The 21269-nt window shown below is 39.7% G+C and overlaps 1 protein-coding gene and 1 long non-coding RNA gene across 9 annotated transcripts in view; one reads left to right on the top strand and one right to left on the bottom strand.

The window, feature by feature from the left end:
• The window catches only part of chd9 (chromodomain helicase DNA binding protein 9), an 89227-nt gene that overhangs the window by 10602 nt on the left and 57356 nt on the right, over positions 1 to 21269 (top strand). The window contains exon 1 of one of the 8 annotated variants that reach the window (XM_017304005.2): positions 6625 to 6713. The exons of 5 other annotated variants lie outside the window; for them this stretch is intronic. Coding sequence is in view for 1 of the 3 variants with exons in the window: in XM_017304004.2 (XP_017159493.1) it covers positions 18664 to 18693 (30 nt within the window). In the remaining 2 variants the exon portion in view is untranslated. Of the gene's footprint in view, positions 1 to 6624; positions 6718 to 18561; positions 18694 to 21269 lie in introns of those variants that run through there. 2 more of the 8 variants (XM_081605401.1, XM_017304004.2) reach the window with 2 other exon arrangements.
• On the bottom strand, positions 14280 to 18107 carry LOC103462657 (uncharacterized). The gene is made up of 2 exons (XR_533371.3): positions 17969 to 18107; positions 14280 to 15451 (listed from the first exon to the last, which is right to left on the bottom strand). It is a non-coding gene; the product is annotated as an uncharacterized LOC103462657 (long non-coding RNA).

The following is a 21269-nucleotide window of genomic DNA, read 5'->3' as shown; positions in this document are numbered from 1 at the left end:
AGCTGTGTACTTGGTCAGTGCTTCTTTTGCATGACTTGCTGTATCAATAGCCCCTTTCACAAAACACCTCAAGGTGTTTCACCCGTGATTCGCCAAGTGGGCTCATGTCACGTGACCTGTATAAGGGAAGGCCGGATTCATGGATTTGAATCCGGCCTGCGGGTATGATGCATTTATGACGTATCTTGTGTACTCCCATTATGGACCTTAAACCAGATATTAGTATGTTTAGCAGTGTGAGCATCCCCGTAAAGCTTGCCAGCAGAGGGAAGAATAAAGCTCTCTGACTTTGGACTTGATAACATTGCAAATCAACACCATTAGATGGCATGGTACTTCACAATAAACCTCAAGAAACTTGGATTCTGTGCCCCTCCACTGGTTCTTTAGACTCCAGGAAACATTTTTCTTCATCTAAAGACGACCATAGACCAGGGTCTGCAACCCTAGCACTTGAGATCTACCGTCTTGCAGACTTTAGGTGCAACGTGGACTCAACACACCTGAATCAAATGAATGGCTCTTTATCAGGCCTTTGCTAAACTTGATGGCTGAAGAGTTAATGCAATCATTTTATTAAGCTGAGTTAGAGTGAGGATGCATCTAAAACTTGCAGGACAGTAGATCATGCCATTGAGTGACAGTCGAGTCCTTTTTCTCTGGTAAGGCACTTCTGATGGTATTACTGGTTCCCGAGTGGCTTAGCTAGAACAATGTGACAGCTGTTGCCCATTTCATTGGGATGTTTGTGTTTGGAGGCTCTTTGTAGCACCCTCTCAAGCTTCCCCTGTTATTTCTGTTGCTTGTGCATTTTTTTCCTATCACTTAGCTTTCCATTAAGCATGCTTGATACTGCTGGATAATCATGTCAGCAGCCTTTCCCATGATTTTGTAGGACATAAGAAAGCTATAACATTTGTGCATTCGAAAATCGTATTTTATTAATCTTATGGAATATGAAAACTTTCTGAAAAATGCTACTTTGGGCTTTCGTTGGCTGTGAGCCATACTAGAAATTACTAGAAATGAGTACTTGCAATTTGAGCAGAACCAATTAAGTTATTGAAATAACCAACTAATTTAGCAATCGATTAATTGCTAACTGGAGTATACAGACTCATAAAAAGGCAATTTGCTGAAAATCTACACAATCAGAAGAGTATTTATGCTAAAGTTACAAAAAAATACATTTTACATTAACGATAAAAACATGTTTGTCTGTAATGTTTCATCCAAAACTCAAGTATTTTAATGCATTTCTAATATTGTATAAAAAAGGATTAAGTCGGTAATGAAAAACCTGTAGAATATGCCAATTGTAATAGAACAATCGATTACAAAAAAGTAGTCATTTGCAGCCATACTTGCAATATACTTATGAGTGTATGTTTGAGTGTGTATGCATGTGTAGTGAATCTGTGCATTAGAAGTTTCATTTTTTGAACTGACTTTAAAAATTAATTACAAATTCAATGCTATTGTAATTGAAGACACCCTCTTAGATGTATTTAAACATAGACTTTTCAGCACAAATGTGTTCTCTGGCATTATATTATCCTCATTTTTTGTGTCTCTACTCTTACATTCTTTGTGTAGTAATTGCGTATGTGACTACAAGGTTGCAGGACCTGCTTGAGTGACTAATTTCTGATCTCTAAACAAGGTTTGTTTCCTGGCAGCAGACCTGCCATGTGCCGCTGCTTCTGAAGCCAGATCTGTGGCCCTGAGCCAAAACACAAGTGGTGTTTTGAGTACCCTGACTCTTTCTCAGCAGGTGACAACAAAACTCATGGTCTTCCTTTACCGGCGCGCATCCTTACTGCCCATTGACTCATCTACAGAGGTCCTTGATTGAAAAAGGACCTTGAAGCACAGCCATACGCAAGAGCCTCCTCCCTGTCTGTGTCAACATCCAGGCCTGTGTTGATGCTTACAGGCTGACTGTGCTATTCAAGTGCACTGATGTGTGAAGAGCCTGCTGATGGCGTGTTTGCTGAACAGGCAGGGCATCAGGGGAAAGCGGCCCACTCTCCTCTCCCCCGCAGTGAATGTGACTAATTAGGGTTTCCAGTGACTGTAATGGTCAGCTGCAGATGTGATGAGCAACCAAGGCTCAACACTGATTGAGTGGCCCAGGTTTCTGTGTTGTACAGTTAATTTGAGTATAACAGGTTAGTCTGTAGTAGCTGGTTATTAGCTTGACTCCCATGATAGCAGCTAGGGCCTTCAAGCTCGCCTGAAGCAGTGAAGCGATACTCTGCTGGGCCCGGTCCTGGTTTGTGGTGCTTATGTTCACGTCCTGTCAGTCACAAGTCTGACACTGTTATGTGTCTTTTCAGGAACTCAGACAGGAAGACCGGTGTTGTTGCAAACTCTGCACATGTGAAATAGGTAGAGAAACTGATATTGAAATTTCATTTGTAGGGTTGCTTGTGATTTGTCATGTAGTGGCAAAAAGAAAATCAATTACTTTCTTTTATTTTTAGGGTTTTAATTGTTTTCAACAATCTGGTATCAACATTCTTTGAATAAAATACATAGCTGAATGTTCATCTGAAAATCAAAGCCTATTTTACTAACTTAGGCTTTCATTGCATATCATGAACAAATGCTAAGATGTGCACTTAAGCCTGTTGCAATATGCAATTAATCAATTAATTGCATGATAAATTAAAATGAACTTGATCATTTCTATTCTGATTATTTTTTTAAAGGGAAATACTTAAAATATATTCAAGTTCCAACGTGGAGTGTCATGTACTTAAGTTTTATTAGTCTTTTAGGCGAACTTGCTTTATTATTCCATCACTATATTACATGAAAATTGTCCCAAAGCTATGTCATCAATTATCGCAGGAATCTGTAGGACAATTTATCCACTAGTAAAATTTATCCTGACAGGTCTAATAATGTGCCACCTTCTGTATTACAAAAACAGATGACATTATGCAGTTATTGTGTTCAGAATATTTGGCATGAGTTAAATTTTTAATGAGGTAAAAATATTAATTTCAGTCATGATTGCAATTCTGCTTTTACACCTTTTATTAAATTTAATATTACACTGTAATATATTAGCAACAAAATATTCCTTACCGATTGTATTTATTAACCATATGTGTTGTTAATTAGTTTTAGAGTTTGATTCACACACAATTAAATGTGACAGTGTTTGTTTTTACTGTCAACTCATCATTAACCCCTGGGGGTTGTCAACTCGGGTCCTCATGCGACACACTTGTGCTGCTGTGTTAGTGAAACATTACAGTGCATTTTTTGTCACCTGAAGTGGAGTTTTCCTGCACTTATGTCTCACTTTTTAATTCGTTTTTCTTAAACTGTAAGGCAGCACCACCTGTAGAGGATGCCCTGTATAGTTAGGGGCAGGCGTACATTATTAAATAGCTGCTGTTCAAACTTGTGTGGGTGTTGATGCCTCCTGCTGTGACAGCACATTGCAAATCTCCTGACCGGAGGCCTTGGAGTGTGCCTGCAACCACTGCAGGACACAGGAGGCTGCAGCACCTCCTCTCGCACAGAAAGAATGTGCTGCCCTTTCTGCAGCAAGGGGCTTGCAGTATTGGGGAAATTGCCAAAATTGTTAAAGGAGTCCTGTTCATTCCAGTGTCCTAGTAGAGTGGGCATTGAGAATTTCTGCTTTTTTATATTTGTACAAAATAGGCTAAAAGCAAAGTTATAGAAATCTCTGCAATGAAGCTAGCTGGTGGTCATTTAGTTTTTCACATCTTTTCTCTAATATTTCCACCGAGACAATTTTGTTCTTCTTGCGAAGGAAAAGTTGAGTATCCTATTTTCAGCCAACTAACTGGAAATGCACAACAGGGAGTGGGTAATACTTCATTACTCTATACTTTGTCTAGACAGAGAAACTCTGTTTATTCTTATGCTTTTTCTGGTATCTCATTAAAATGATTTTGAAGTGCAGGAATCTTATGATGAAAAACTGCAGCTGACTTAAAACCACGACCTATTAAAAACCACGACCTGTTAAAACTTTTGTATAAATAGTAAATTACTTGATTAAAAATGTGTATATCGCAAATTCAAGCTAACAACAAATAAATGCTTCAGAAAATCATTCCTGTTATGATCAATATAGTAGAATATTTTGGAAATAATTGCTTCAAATTACAAAAAATAATGTTATGCATGTTTGTTTGAATGTTTTTTGCAAAACTACGATATTACAAATTTATGCTATTTTTACCGAGGTTTGTCATACTGTGACAGTTTGTTGCAAAACGAGAAAAAATGGTGAAGGAAAGGCATAGACCTCCAATTTTTTTTTGTCGCCTTGCAGAACAATGACTGACATCTCCATTTTGGTTTGACAACTGATCCTCTTTTTGGGTCAGTTCTGTATGTTTTGTCTTTATTAATGTATGTGGTGTATAACGTGTCTGAATCGTCTGAGCTAAATATGGGTGCAAATTAATCTTAGCCCCAAAGGTGAGATAGAAACTGGTTTTAGTGATTTGTAGGACATCAGTGGCACATTTAAAACATTAAAATGGGAGTTTTTCTTGTTACTTACCCAATCAACTCTGAGAGAATCCTGAACATTGAGAGCACTGCTGACTGTGTCTTGCTTGACCCCCATTTGCTGTTCCACTTTATAAGATATAACCTTAATGTGACACACTGCCTTAAAAGAACAAAATCTTTTATTACTGCAAGTCAGTAAATCAAGTTTAAATCTTACACTGGTTCTTCACAGCAAAAGTCTTATCTTCTGTCTGTTTGCAGCTATAACAGACCAAAGGCATAGCGAGCAGCAAACGGCACACCTGCTCTGTCAGCACCGCCAGTCACTTGAACCGCATTCCCATGTGACTGGCAGCTCTTCATTCGCACTATTTAGTTTTTCTTCATCTTTTTTGTGTGGACAGATTGGTAGACGCCTACCTTTGAACTGATGCTGGAGGAATTGCTTTGAGTGCATCACTGCATCTGTCCATGTACGCTTGCTAAAATGCTACATGCTTGTATTTTTAGTTTGTGGAGGTGTTGGAATACTTGGCTTTACCCTAAATATCTCAGCAGAATAAGATAACCACATAAATTAACTGGCTCTGCTTTTTTTTCAGAAAATCTGCAGTTGATTATACAAACTGATTACTCTTGATGGTAAAGATCTTTGGTGGAAACATGCAAACTACCTGAGGCTCATCTTAATCCACTGCAATATCATGAAAACCTTATTTTTAATAAGATCAAATCAAATTTGCCACACACATTGATGTATGTTATCCATTTAGGACCCTGACTTTCAGATAATGGAAAGTCAAGTGGAAGGAAAAAAGATGTATAAGCAACAGCAGCACTGCAACCCAGAGCGAACTGCTACATTCTTTGTGCTTAGCCAGTACTGAGATCCTACACCAGAAACTGGAACATTGTTCCAAAGTCGTCTTTTCAGGTAAAAGTAGATTTTGAATTTCATTTGGAAATCAAAATAAATGCTTGAAGCATGTCACTTCTTGTCACCCTGTAAAAATATCAGTCATATTTTTTAAATTCAGTTTCTGACTTTAGCTTTACAGTGATATTTCAGTTAACTGTGTGTTGCATTAAGAGCAGCTGGGATTATTGTGGATAAAAGCAGCTCCTGAACTGAAACCCGGTTGCTGAAACGCCACTGTTGTCCCCTTCTGTTTCGTTGAGTAAGGTGTCGTCCAATTGTTGCCATTTTAGCCTTAACCTCTTTTGTTCTGCTGCCGATCTCCATTGTTTCACACATTGATGTGTGTTACAGTGACTGTTGCTTTAACAAAGAGCTCTATTTTCTTTCTTGCACTGCTGTTGAATTGTAGGGTTAGTACTTTTCATCACAGCAAAGGCTTCACATGTAAGAATGCCAGCGGCTGCTGTGCTGAGCAAAATAGAAAAGAGATGGAAGTGGCGACTGGTGGACACTGATGGATACTGATGGCCTGGGCTGCTGTAGCCACTAGAGACCCCCTGGCAGTGACAGTGAGCAGGTGCCTCATCACTGCCTGTCTGCATCGCTTCCTTAGATTTATTTCGCTGGGTATTAGTTGCTTTCCCCTCTCCTTTTTTTTGTGTTGACCTCTAAAATTAAAAATAAAAATAACACCATGCTTGGGAAGGTTGGGAGTTTATTTCTTTGAACTAATTTTGATGTGTGGCAGGGTTGCTTTTTTTTCTTTTTTAATATGCTGGAAGCTTCTGCAAGTCCTGACACACCAGCAAACCAGACTGGGAGGGTAATGCCATAATCAGCCCTGAAACTTGACACTAAGCATCAACACTGGCTCTCACCCCAACACCCTCATGGGCTGCACACCAACACAGGAACATTCTGCACACTCACACTCCTGGGAAACCTGCTGTTTCTGTGGCCACATGGTGGTGAGCTGACTTATTCACACACTTTCTCTCTCTGCTCACCTCCCCCTACGTCCCCAGATCCCTCCCTCTTAGTCTGTCTCTCTCTCTTGCTCTCTGAAGCAGTCTGTCGGTTTCATCCGGCCTGACCGTCCTGTCTGTCTGGAGACCTGCCAGATGAGGGCGGAGGCGGGGGATAGCGAAGGGTCAGAGGTAAACAGGAAGTCATGAGGGTTTTGCTTTGGGCGGAAGGGGAGGGCTCAAGAGCATGAGGGGAGGAGGAAGTCATACTTGGGGAGAGTGTATCGGGAGCATGTGGGAACGCTGCCAGCCCCAACTTTACAGTAGGTCTGAATTTAAACCGAGTTTTTCTGCTGCTTTACTTCCCTTTCTGCTCTCTTTTTGCCACCTTATGTAGAGATCAAGTGTCTTTGAATCATTTCTTTTTCGGAGTTAATCGGTTGGGGTTTGTTTGGACCGTAAATAAGCATGGAAGCGTTTCCTGCATTTGTGTGTGCGACTGGAATGTGATACTTGTGACATGAAGCAAGCTCCACGAACTCGAGTTAACCTCTCACTGGCAGACGCTAAAGCTGAACCACAGCAGCGCCTCTGATTATGCCACAGCTTGATTTGAACAAGAAAGGAGGAGAAAAACTTGTAGATTAGCTCTGAGCTGCGCGCAGTAGACTAAACCAGAAACACGAAGGTTTAATGACCTCTTTGTCCTTGTGTTTTTACCCAACACAGTGGGTGAAGAGTGTGAAAACATTTCAAATACACTCTTAGATTAATTTCAGTAGATGTTAAACTTGTGGTAAACTGTGGTGCTCCATGTGAACTTCTGTTCCAGTTGACATCTTTCTGTTTTTTAAGTAAATGTTAAGTACATTAAACACAGAAGTAGTACGGCAACTTGCTAGTTTCTGATTTGTTAGTTCAGCAAACAGGTTTTGTGTCAGAAGGAAGTCATAAGCTAGTTGCCATGGATGCTTCTGTATGTGAAGGCTTTGTTTGTTGAGAGTTGTGGTTATAGTAAAACATTCAATTTTAGCTGACATGTCAAATAAATTGCTCAATTTCTGCCTACTTGATTGAAGAAAGTTGTACACTGTCAGAAAAATATTTTTCTCAGTTGAGGTACATCAATCAGAAAAGAGCAATAACTCAGTTTCATTTTTGATCCTTGGGACTGCTTGTAGCTTTTGCTTTGAGAACCAAAACGTTAGTGATGTCTGCTGTTGTCCCAGTGAAGAATAGGAGGAAGAATCATGTGTTGGAGTTACAAACGTGCAACTCAGAATATCCAGAAAGACTCTCATGATTTAAACTTGACTTCGAGTCAAATTATTATTTTTCCAAGGACATATTTTTGAATTTTTACCATCTGTGCTGACTATGAAATGCCTAAACAAAAGCTTTTATCTTAAGACCAAAGTAATTAAGCTTTTTCACAAGAAGGAAATGCCCGGAAAACCTTTCTGCTCCATACATAATAAGTTGAACTGACATGTTGCTCTCTGCCATTAAAAGTCATAACACAAAGCATGGCTTCATAGTTGGGATTATTGTTCGACCGAAAGTTGAACCTGAGTCTTTGTCTGAAGTCTTTTCAGATTTCATCTTTCCAAAAACTGTGTCCTGTTTCAAATGCATAAGGCTGCTCCAACTCCATAAGTTTCCTGTGGAGATGAAGTTTACAATATGACTACTCGTAGCTTCTTTATACAAAGGTTTGATACTTCAGAACAAGCTGTCGATTTCTGCAGGTCCTCCAGAACTCGATAGGCTGGGTTTAGGTAGACATCCATGTCTTGGTGGTTTTGAAGTTGTGCCACTTTATCGTCATGATGCTGTTTTGTTCACTGATGTTTTCTAACAGAGCAGAAGCTGGGTTTATGTCATGATTAAATTAGAGTATCAGAGTACTATCAGAGTAAAGGGGTTAGAAAGCAAACACACAATACCTTATTTCAAATGTTACATATAATACATTTAGAAACTATGCATGTTCTTCCTCTTTACAGTTGGGCATTGCTTTATGTTAGATCTGCCACATACACTCAAATAAATACTTTGAGGGTTGTGGTTGCAATGTGATAAAATATGAAAATGTTCAGTGGTTACAAATACAGAAGCAAGGCACTGTACTGTCTGAACAACAAGTTGGCTGTATTAAAACCAACGTCGCTGTTTCAAAGTTTATGCAAGATTAATATTTTATTATGCTCATCTGGAAAGGAAAATAAATGTTTGTTTCTCTGCTATCTTGTCCTTTTTGAAGTGAGGACATTCATCTGAATTTTTCATACTTTTTTAAATAAAAACAGTTTGGCAACTTTTTTACATTAGTAAAACACATAGAGCGTCGTTAACTTACTTAGCTGTACAGTTTAAAAGTCTTAAATATTTTTTAAATCATTTTTTTAATTTTATAATTTTTCTGAAAATGTTTTTAGATTTAGTTTGAACCTTATTTTTGAAGACCTCAGACAACTCTTTTGCATGATATTTACTGTGACTTTAAAAATCAGGTGCTCACCAAGCTAAATATGAGGTTTAAACTTCAGAATGCTGAGTAATGAATGCATGTAGGGGAGTCTTTATGAGGAGCGGCAATTTTTACTCCTTGCCAGGATGTACAAACCAACGCAAGACAAAAGAAACCCTCACTTCGTTATATCTTGAAGGATGGAGGTTGACTAAGCAGGGAACCACCGCGTCCTGCCTGTGCACTGTTATGATTTCGCCACCGTGTTTGTTCCCTTACAAGCAGGCATTGGCCCTTTTCTCTCCTTGCACCGATTCAATAATGAAGGAGTTGTAAAGGTCTGGCAGTAAGCCCCTTACTTCCCTCGCACTTCATCCCTCACTCATGTCTCTTCTTCCCTCTCTCTCTCCTCCCGTCTGGCGCTCTCTAGTGCATCCTAAGGGACCTCCTCTCAGCTCCACTCTTCAGCTTGCTCCGACCTTCCCGTTAATGAATAGCATCATCCACCCTGCCTGTTTTGCACAGTTCAGCTTTGCTTCAGTGCCTGGCGTGTGACATGCTGTGCCATCTTTGATTCAGAGTGCAGCACATCATTACTCTCAACAACCACAGTTTTAGGAGGAGACTTAAGGGAAGGAAAAAAGGCGGTTAAATTGTGCTTGTAGCCCATCATGTAAAGTCCACAAAAAATATTTGCTGGTTTGAAATGCAGAACAAGTTTGTTTCTTACATTTGCAGTAGATGGATCATAAAACACCAGCAAAATGTTTAGTTCTTCAAAGGCTGCAAATACTTTTAAAATCGCTGTATTTATCGGAAAAAGTTAGATATGGAGACTTGTATGTAAATATCAGTCAATGCAGCTGTAACACAGGTAAAAATATCTGACACGGCTACAGATTTGTCTCAGGTTGTCTTTGGTTGCGAGAGGGAGTTGAATTGGTTCCTGAACCACCACAGAGTACCAAACATTATCAGAGATTTTCTTTCATGACAAAATGTTTTAGCCAAGACAGCTGATAATTGCACAGTGTGCTATTAGAAGCTGGCCAGTTCAGGTTATTAAACTAGGTACTGCCAATTGGAGCAGGTGCCAAGTCCTGCTGCAAAGTGAAATTAGTATCCAAGGACAACTTGGGGAAGCATAATGTGCTGTAAAAGAGGACTGCGATGACGTTAGTATTCAGAAAACAGACACATACTAGCAGATGACATGGCTTTCCAAATCAAGACTGGGTGTAGAAATATACACTGGATCTCAAGAAAATTGGATTTTCTGCCTCCACACTCTTTGGTGGCTTTTAAAGCACTGACTGAGTCTGTGTTTCTTTTGAATTGACTCTGCTTCTTTGTTAAATATGTGGTTGTCCCTGTTCCTTTTGCATTTATTTCTGCCACATTTGTCCTTCCACTCAACTTTCCAATGATTATTTTGGACACAGCACTCTACACAGTCAGCTTCTTATGATTATCCTACTTGTATTTGTCCCATAATTGTGTGGGCCACAACATTCCTATAATAAAACATTTCTGTTTAGAAATCAATTTTATTGATAATATTTGATATTCAAGCATTTGAAAATGCAGTTGTAATTTATCCCTTTGTGTGTAATGAACCTATTTGATTGCCATTATTTTAAATCAATTACTGAGATAAATTTACTTTAGATGACATTGTATTTTAAAACATCTTGATATTGGCAGTGAATTCAAGTTTTAACTTAACCATATAATGTTAAACGATGATGATGTTGATAGTAGGAAGAGAGTTTATTTATAGTGAAACTTGCCTTTCCTGCTGTCTGTCCTAAACAGGAAGAAGATGTAAAAACAGTCTGAGAGAGGATGAAGTCCATTTTATGACAAAGTCAGGTTTTTCATTTACCAAAAGCCCTTCTTTCAGATTTAACTTTGTGCTTCTTCTTGGGTAAAACTGACAGAAAACATCAAAATTTATTGCTTGACGGCTGAACATCAAGAGACAATCTACATCTTAGATTCTCTCTTAAATCTAACTTATGCTCATTAGTGCATACACCCTTAAAATATCTTAAATCATGCTGAACAGCTACCCTCTAAGCTGACATTGAAGAGGGAATCGAGAGGAGCAAATGCCCTAGTTAGAATAACTGCCTTCTCCTCTTAGTTATAGAGCTTGATTGATGCCAAGTCAGGCTTTGGCTGTTCTCTAAATGGTTTTGTTTCACTGTGTGGGGTCTTTATTCATTAGTTCCTTAAGAAAACTGGATTTCAGTCCATTCATTCACCTATTTTGCAGGGAGCATTTTTGAAGACTGCCATTGCAAACGGTGAGCACCAATGATGCTGTGATGGGAACAAGTTGTAACTGTGAATATAAAAGAGCTCAAAGACTGGCTGTTATTGGTATGTTGTGCACTTTAGATTTTTACAACTCTCTCCTTTTTGTCTTTCTCATACCACATAAAAGATAATAAAAAAAAGATCAATATATTTCATAAATGTTCAGAGAATTTCTCCCTAACCAGCATTTCTATACAGTAAGTCTGGTGTTCACCTCTGTCCCATCATAATGTTTCATATGCGTCTCTACACATAGATCTGTTTGATCTCAAAAACCTTTGTGTTGGTAAAAGATATCACTATGTGTCAATTAAATCAGACTGAGATGGAAATCAATTATCCTTAAATTAACTCTGATTGATATGAATAAACATGAAAATCAATTTTTTAATCCTTTTCTCCCATTATTTAAATGCATCAAAACTAAAATATTTCTAACAATCTTTTACTCTATAAACCAAATGTGTACACTTTAATGCACTATTCTAGGGATATTCTTGTGATTCTCTCTTTTTTTGTCAGATCAGAATTTAATGCCTTGAACAAAGAGCCCCTTTCTGATTTATGTGGAATATTCCTTGGGGGAGGGGAGAATCAAAATGTAAAAATCAGCCAGGAACCTTATTGGGGCATTTATTTATGTCTATGTACTAAGCTTGATCAAATAGATCAGAAAATCATCTTGTTCTTTTTGTATGACAACAGGGTTAAATGTTGCATTTGTTGACTCAAATGAAGTGGTGTTATATTTACTGTTGCTGGACCAGTTGGTTAAGTTAATATTGTTTTTTAAGCAAGATAACAAAACAATTGTTTAGTTCAACGTTAAAGCAAGGTTAACGGTGGCAACAAGTTCTCATGTGTTAGTTTTATTCTTGTTCATTACAAAGTTTACAGTCTGGCAATGCGCTTCAGCAGCTGTAACTAAGCTGCATTGTACCTTCTGAAACGAGCAAAATAGTTGTCTAGTTTGAACTTTGTTCGCTGTTCCTGTCTTCCTTTTGGCCTCTGACTGTTTGACCATGCAGCTGCTCCACACAGGGTCCTGATTGTTTTGGCTTTAGACTCTACATTTAAAGTTAATTTTAAATTGGATAATATTGATGGGCATTGTGCAGGTAAATGTGACAGAAAAGTGGTGTGAAGTTACTCTATTTACCACATTAACAGTCATTACATTGCTCAGATCATTTACTTCCGTTCATATCTCTGCCTTGAGTTAATTATTAAGTTTGGTTGTTGTTGCTGCCAGCAAATGTCACAACATGGCAAAAGAAAATCACAGCACAGCTGGTGGAAAGTAAATGAGAAACCTTCTCTTTGAACCTCCTGACCCAGCAGTAGCAGCAGTCGGCTGTTGTGAATTGAATTTGCGTCGTGAGCTTGCTGTCGTCCTGTTGCAGCACACAGCCGGACTCCAGTAACCATGCGCTCCGTTTTATACTTTCAACATCCTCCCCTCAGGGCAGCATGCTCAGCCTAGCTAGTTTTACTCTTGACCCTGAACCAACGATCATTAATGCATGGCACTGCTTTTAATTGGTTGAGGAAGCATCACTGTGCATCATGTCTCCTTTCATTTATCAGCGCTGCAGCTGCTGCCAGAGCCTCTGCTCTGGCTTGCAAGTTGGCCTTTAGCAGTTGGACTAATTAACAAGGTTATTTGTGTTTTTTGTTTTTCCTTCTACACCTAGACACCTTAATTGTCTAATAAATAGGTCTGACTTTTGTACGTTGGATAATTCTTTTCATGAACAGTAATTATTTTATTGTGTGATAAACCCCACAGGTGAGGTATGCTCTAAGTGAACAGCACTGAAATTGAGATGTGAAAAAGGAAGCTTATGCTAAATGTAAGTATGTGGTCAAAGTGAACAGCTTTATCATTGAGCTGCTGATGCAAGCGATAATGAGGCTGTAGAAGAGCCTTCTGCGGTTGACTTAGAAGGCCTCAAATGTAAATAAATGACTTCTGATCAATATGTCTTTGAGACAATATTCATACCCACTCTTGTGAAGTAGGAAGGCTGGCACTTAGCTCATTTGTTGGCAGTGTCTGAAGGTGTTGCAACCTCCTGTAAAGAAGAAAATGACTAAGCACTTGGTATGGCTTCTGAACCTCAGGGTTCAGGCTGTGGTTGATGCTAATCAGAAAAAGATCTTCAATTATTAATTAGGTGAGTCAGAAATAAACCAAAGTAACTTCTACATATCAGTTAAGAAATTGGTGATGCTTATTTGCCTTGTGTTTTGATGTTTTTGAAATGTAAGGTGTCTTCCACCTTACATTTTCCAAGCATTTTGATTAAGTTTTAAACCCTTTTTATTATACATATTTTATATTAACTTTAATTAATACAAAAGTTGGTCTTTATTTTTGTTAAAAATATAATCGACATAAGTGGCTGGGATTGAATATTTCCAGTGATTACATTCTAATATGTTAATAAAATCAGCTAACGTTATAATGAACGAGTTAAATCCAGTTCAGTCTTTCACTTTCAGCCCTTCACTCCACAGGATGAGGCATCACTGACTGATTTGAGGTTTGAAAGAAACTAAATTTGAAATCTATGTAGCTGTTCCAAACTTTTCCTGATTTTAAGATGGCTTTTACTCCATTAGAGTGTAACTAATGTGAAATATTAAATTAAATGATGATGTTATCTAGACCAGATTTCTTTTTTTTCTGTCCTGCTCTCTGCTCAAAAACACAGGAAACTTGGAAGTCTGTGCTGGCTAAATTAGTTTTACACTTGCACATTTCTACTTGTTTTATGCTTTTTACATAAACTGTACAGCATTGTTTTCCACAGTTATGGAAACTGTGGAAAATCTCAGCATTGGTTTTTATGACGTGAGGCTCTTTGTTATTAAATTACCCATTTGGTGTTGAGACGTAATTTATGTAAAAGACTCGATTCTGTAACCCATAACAATCTCAAGTTCTGGGAGAAAAAAATATTCCCAGGTTGCATTTTTGAAAAGCTCCTTTTAATAAGTCTGTTCTGGCTTTAGACTAAATAATAAACTAATAAAAATGCGGCATATTATAATCGGGTTTAAATAGTAAAGGTCACACACGAAGCAGTCAGACTTGGTCTTGAGATAATTTAATGGGTTAAGTCACCCTCTGGAGGGTCATCCAGCTCTACGAGCAGCAATATCTGCCCTAAGTAATGTTTTTTTTTCCCCCTTACTACTGTGAAAGCAGTAATCTGAAGGAGCCTTTTACCAGATCAAACATCCACCATTGGCTGCCGTCCATGATGAATCAAACAGCTTGTTCCCATTCAGCTAGCCGTTGATGGTGCCCTGGATAACACTGGGTAACATCATATTCATCTGCTGGATCATTTCTGTGTATGCCCCGAAGCGCGGGTATGAACTTGCCATCTTGTCGGCTCCAGTCAGCACACTGCTCGCTTTCTGCTCTCATTTCCATAATGGTTAGTTAGTTATAGACCCCTCTTCCCTGGGACAGAGAACCGCCTCACTAATACAAGCTATTTGATGGTAGTGTTTAGAGACGGACACCTGTGTATTTGCAGCAGCTCTACCTCTCTGGGCGGGAAGGACGTTTATAACCCACTTCCTTTCACCAGCGTTGCCTCTCCACTCCCCTTCCTCCTCCCCTCCTCTTCCTCTCCACTCTGTCATCTGTCCTAAAAGGAAGCCCCTCCCTTCCAGAAAATGCTGCCTGCCTCGTTTGCATATTAACTGTCTAGTTGCCAGAGAGCTGTGGCTTCATGCCATTTGACCGTTGAAGCCCATGAATGTTAACTGTTACTATATTTTCCAGATTTATTCTTCTTTTGGTAAAATCAGAAATTATATATTGATATTTTCTAAATGAATGACACACAACGGACATAAAATCTGCTTTTCAGTTCAGGTTTTTCACCTCCTGCTCAGTCAGTTTCTTTGCTCATCAGCTGTGACAGGAGGGAGAAACCACCGTGGGTTTTCCGAGCATGTTTATATATTTGGACACGGGGATTTGTGAAGGGACCTTTTATTGTTTGCATTTTACTGTGCGTTTTCAACTCATCCCCAGGTAATGTACCCTGGTGGCCATTATCTAACAGTTTGTTTAGCTGGGAGGGAGGGGCTGTCCCGCTCAGCTTCCCAGCAAGCAGGCGGTCCGCTTTATAGTCCAAACTTCAAGGCTGTGCTTTGGCAGGTTGATCCCAAGCCTGCTGCTGCCGGTGCCGCTGAAACTTGGAAAGAGCAGCCGTTACTTTGCGCTCCAGGAAGCCGTCTCCGTCTCTGTTGGAGACACAGAGCAGAGAGATGTAAAACAACACAAACCACAGAGAGGTACTGCGAGAGTCTCTACAACCACTCTTCTACCTACATGACCTCGTCCCCACATGAATACTTATGTAATTTCAGAGCTAGTCCACACCATCCTGGTTGTTTAGAACCTAAAGCCATATTGTGTTATTACCCGCATATGGTCACCCACATATTTCACACTGCATCTGAGCAAACTCACAAGTATTAGAGTGATACTGGGGGTTGAAATCGAGCCATATTGGTGGAGATTACATAAGACAGCATATTACATAGCATGCATAGCCTGTAAAGTTTGTGACTGGCAGTCAGGGTGCTGGTATTTATCGAAATTCTCTGATTTCCTTCCGTTATTTTGCTCTTCAATTAATCTTTTTTAATCAGCTGCCCTTTAGTCAGTCTGACTGGTACAGAGACGAGTAACCAGCCGATGTGTGTAAGAGAGGGCTAATGGTTTGAGTCATATGTTGTAAGCAGTCATTCCACATCAAATCTGAAATTTGCATGCATAAATGCATGATTGCGACTAGATTACATCCAACAGCTAAGAGATTTTTCAGACATGTTGTCTGAGTGAACCACGTCCTAGAGTGGCAAACATGGGACACAATGTTTAAAGTTGTTTCTCTGAAAATGTATCAGCTCTTCTGAGTAAAGTTCCCTACGCCTGCTGCCATGTTGTGCATCCCCAGTGTCATTTTGAGGGTATTTTGTTTTGAAAGTTGTACCAGTTTTGCATTGCAACTGTTAATTTTATTCATTTTCAGTCAGTTTATATCAACCATTGTGTCCTAAGGTATTTTAAAATATATTTTATTGTTTATACACACAGTTCTTGACAGTGGCTTCAATGTAGCAATAGAGCTATAACTTTATCATTTTAGAAAATTATTCATTGGCCCATATTATTGATCAATGCAGAAATAGATAAACCAGTTGCTACGAATGTTTTTCGCACTTCTCTTACGCGTCTTAGACGTTCTGTTAAGAATAACATTTAACATATTGCAGGTAGACTGTTAAGTAGGCAGATAATCATATTACCAGGCAAAAAAACATCAAATATGTGACCAACAAGTATTGCATTATTAATGGTTATTATTAAATAATAATTTTGCACACATTGATCTTATGATGACAGTATCTATCAATCAGACTGTATTGTACAGAACAATGTTCATAGTTTGTATTTGGAGGGCAAGCCTAAATGGCATTATTTCAAATCAATTTGTATTTGCTTGACCTTAACTCAATAAAAAATGAGGTGTAGTAAAAAGAAAAAAAAAACTAAAATAATTATGTTGTACTTGTTGATAATTTACTGTTAAATGCTAAATTTATTTGAAAATTACACTTAAAAAAACATTAAGTTTGTAAACACAAAAGATTTAAATTTCAAGTTTAGTCCTTTCAATTTCTTGACAGTACACGACTCAGGACTTGAATGTGTGGTCTTGGGACTTGTCTTGATTTGAACGGATTTACTCATATTTTGACTTGCAAAACACTGACCTTATTCTCATCTCTGACAATTTTAGTACAATTTTATCATTGTTGAAAAAAATGGTTTGTAATTTACAAGAAAATGGGATGTGGGGGATTGAATCGTCCCCCAAATATGACACAAATCATTGTTTCACTCTCATAGCTGATTGTGTCATGAACTGGATGCATCTCTAGTTATATGCATTAGTGACTGAGTACTGACCTAGTGCTGAGTGCTGTACCTGGCTTCAGGCCAGTTGCGTGTCTGAAAAATTCCCAGTACCATGTGCGAGCTGGTGCACATGGCCGGTGGATTGTGGTGTCAGGACTTTTCTTAAAGGTGTTCTCATTCTCTCAGATTTTATTTTGGCGTTCAGCTTACTTTTCTTACCTTCCTGTCTTCATGCTCTTTCTTGTCACTGTTGCATAATGACCCAACTTTGACCTTGTCTAAGTGCTGGTGTTGATTTGAAATCAATTTTAGCATTTGGGAACTGGTTTATCTGCGTGTTTAGGCGATCTGTAAATAAATCGGCGCGTCTTGCATAGAAGCCGATGCAAGGACTCAAAAAAAGGAAGCACTCATTCTGCAAATCTACAACGTGGGAGAAATCCAGTACTTTGGGGGTTAAGTTGAGAAAGTTAATGTAATAACTGCTAGCACCATCTGCTGGCCTACTTCCTCACAAAGAGAGAGAGAGAGAGAGTGAGAGGGGGGGTGGGTGAGTGAGCGAGCGAGAGAAAAACGAGTCTGGGTTTTAACGACATCTCTAATATTCATGCTGATGCATTTTGCTTCTTTGTGCTTTCATTTTCCACTGCTCCGGCTGCCTGAGTCGCAAGCTCGCCACACACACCCCAGCCAAGCGGATAGAAGGGCAACAAGCAAGGACCGGGAAGGGGATAAGTATAGGGAGGGGAAAGAGAAGGGAAAACCAACAAAACCAAACAACCGAGAAAGGTCAAACAAAGCCTTTTCTGTAAGCAACAAGAGGAGAAACCTACCTTTATCTGTCTGCTGAAGAAGACGAGGAGAGACGTAAAAAGGGAGACGACAGAGCAGAAACGGCGAAAAGAAGGAGAATTAAGAGGACCAGAGAGGCACCGAGAGCACACTCACGAGAGGCAGGAGGAAAAGGGGACTCAATGTGGGGGGGAGGAGAGGAGGCAGGGTAAGGCAACTCTGACACACACGCGCAGAGAGAGAGAGTAAGGCTGAAGCCGGACGACGGCGAAGCGGCACGCAGCAGCAGAATGAGAGCTTCCTGGACTGCCACGCACCTCCTCTACCGCCAACAGCGCTGCTCCCTCATCACCCTGTGAAGAGACGAAAGAGGGAGGAAGAGAGAGAGAGAGCTCCCCATGCGCTCCTCTTGAGCCCTGCCCGCTGGGGGAGGAGGCGACGGAACGGTTCCAGCACCGCTCTCACTCTCGCCCGAGGAGACGAGCTGACCGGGAAAGGAGGAGGAGGGAGGAGGGGAGGAAAACCAGGAACGAGCAAGTGAGGGAGGGGAGGGGGGGACACCAGCTCAAGGAAGAGTGACAGAAACCGGACTGTGAAAAAATAAATAAAAAAGAGAGAGGAGTGTTTGGAAGAGAAGGAGTGAGTGAGCAACAGAGAGCAGGAACACGGTGAAAGGGCAAGGCTTTTGTTAGCCGGTTGGAGAGGGGGAGCAAAGAGGAAGGAAAAAAAACTCACCATGTCTACAGTGAAGAGGCCAAGAGGAAGGGTAAGTGAGCTGCTCTCGGAGCTGGGAGGGGGGGGTGAGGGGAGGAGGAGGGGCCCGGCAGCAACTGAACAACCTCCTCTGCTACTGGCTCATGCTGCACTGCCGCCATCTTGAACTCATTGCTGATTTTTTTTTTTTTCCCGTGCTCCTCTTTACTCTCATTCTTTCTACTGTGTGTGGCATAATGAAGACGCGGCGGATTCATCTAATTTCCCCCCGCCCCTCTCGTCCTTTCATGTCACACATCACTTTGTCATTCTCCTGTTGATCTGCGCATACAGCTGTCCTGCTCTGTAGTTTTAGAGCACCGTGTGGTGTGTGTTTGCCCTCCACGAGTTGAGCCCGTCAGTCACCAGAGAGCCCGCTCCATGTGGAAATTGAGGGGTGGGCATGGAGGGAAAGGTGTCCAACCTAAATGGAGCTTACTCTACCTTTTCGTGGGCTCTGTCGGTCTCTGCCGTTTTTCACGGGACTGCGTGCTGTGAGAAAGATTGAAATCACTGCAGTGCTGGCAGGCTGTAATTTCAGTTATTTATAGATGTATTACACAGCTGCAGCGCTCTCAGTTTTGGTGCATTTTATCTTTTCTCTCTTCCTCTCTTTAGCTTCGCTGATAGAAGCCTGTCATTGTATTTTTTGTCGCCCTTCCCTTCATGTGTGTTCATGTTCTTATGCATTACTTTCAACTCCTCCCTCTGTTTTTTTTAACCATTAACTTGAATGAGAACATTCCAGCTTGATCCCAGCACATTTCTTCCTAATAACCTCAGCAGAGAAGCACACGTGAAAATCATAATGCAGCTCTTGTATGTGTTTTTTTTCCTCCCCTCCTCTACTTTCTTCCTTAGGAATTGCTAATCATTCATTCCCTCCCCCCACTTTGGTATTGAGGTTTAAGCTAATTCTCTTTTATTTTGCTAGCAGTGTAGAGAGGGGGAGAAAAAAAGCAATGAGGCGCGCCTGGGCCATGTAGCCATATGCAACACATTTTTAGATTAGGTCATCCATTTATGGGTTCTCTTTTTCGCTGGGCTGACAGCCCACAAAGGGGCATAATTGCAGTAACTGCATCCATTATTCACATATTATCATGTATCACGGAGGCTGGATTATTTATGTCTGCAAGGCACAGTGTAACCTGCTACAACAAGCATGTGACCAAGTCAAATAATAAAATTTACATCAGACTTTTCATGTCAACTGATCTGAACAGATTCTCCACAGGAACGCTGATCTTTCCCCCCTGCTGCATTTCCACTAGTTTGAGTTAGATGGGGTTTGTGAGAGTTGAAGTGAGTAACAGGCAGAGTGAGACCGGTCCACCCCCCACCTACAGCATCAGAGAAAGAGGCTCCGCTATCTGACACAGCCTACAATAGGTCTCAGCTTTCTTAATAAGACTCATCATATTCCCATACCTAGTTATGCAGTCATACCATATTTGGTGACAAACTAACTGTACAACATGTACCTTCTTTTTGTAAAAAATAAAATTAAATGAGCAAAAACACAAACCATTTCATTTGCTTTAAGTGTGTACGACTGAGTCCAATTTCCTGGTCTTCCTCATAAACCCTTGGGATTTTGAGTCTACTCTTGGTCCTTAAGTCATGATGTGTGATTGTTAAAACATCTTACTGCACTATATAAAGGAATGTGACTGTTTACCATGAATGTACTCATATAAAGGGTGACAGATTAGCGCTGCCGACTGCTCTGGGTTAAGTTTCCCTTTGGAATCAACTTTTTATACCCTCAAGGGCAATTATCTTCCCTTTCTCATACCCACATTCAAACCTTTTCATATCTATATACTGGTTCAGATCTCATGGTCGCCAAGTATTTTTAGATAAATTGGATGAATGACTTTAAAAACAAAATTATATAAAAAACCATAGTAACTATTTGATAAATATTTAATGTGCTTTTACTCTTTGAAGTTCATATCCCAGTTTGGGCCAGCTGACTGAGAGATTACCTCGCTCAAATAGCAATGAAAATTTTCCTGCTAAAAGGTATTTCTTGATATTAAATTATCACTCTTCCTTAAATTAAACATGATTATAGAAAAACACTTTAGATCATTGAAAGATAAAAACTATCTGAAGAATCAGGTTTAATAGAACCAAAAATACAAATGTATGAAATGGCCAAGAGGCCAAATGAGCATAAAACAAAACATTTTCTGATCGCTCTTGTTCAAGTTTCTTTGGAAATTACTGTTCACTTTTATTTTAATCTCTTGACTCCTTGAAAAATTTGGCAGGATGGGGTAACTCGAATGTATCGCTGCAATACTGTTGCCAACCATTTAGTTGCAGAAATTAAACGTTGTTCTCTGGTTCAAAACTGGAATTGCAAAACAATCTGTAACAATGTAATGTTGTTAAATGAAATTTCTTAAACTTATTGAAGAAAATTAACAGTAATGGTCAACATAAAAGATAAAAATACATCAAACTAGGTTGATGGTCCTGCCTGTTTTTAGATGCATCTCTGCTCCAATTCGGCTGATTCAAATGGCAGAATGACCTTCACAGCATGCCTTCTAATTCCCAAGAGACCTTGTATCGATC

Source organism: Poecilia reticulata, chromosome 3 (assembly GCF_904066995.2).
Source record: "Poecilia reticulata chromosome 3, P_reticulata-male-v2, whole genome shotgun sequence".
NCBI classification, from domain to species: domain Eukaryota; kingdom Metazoa; phylum Chordata; class Actinopteri; order Cyprinodontiformes; family Poeciliidae; genus Poecilia; species Poecilia reticulata.
The sequence above is the reverse complement of the archived record's forward strand: the minus strand, read 5'-3'. Positions and strand labels throughout refer to the sequence as shown.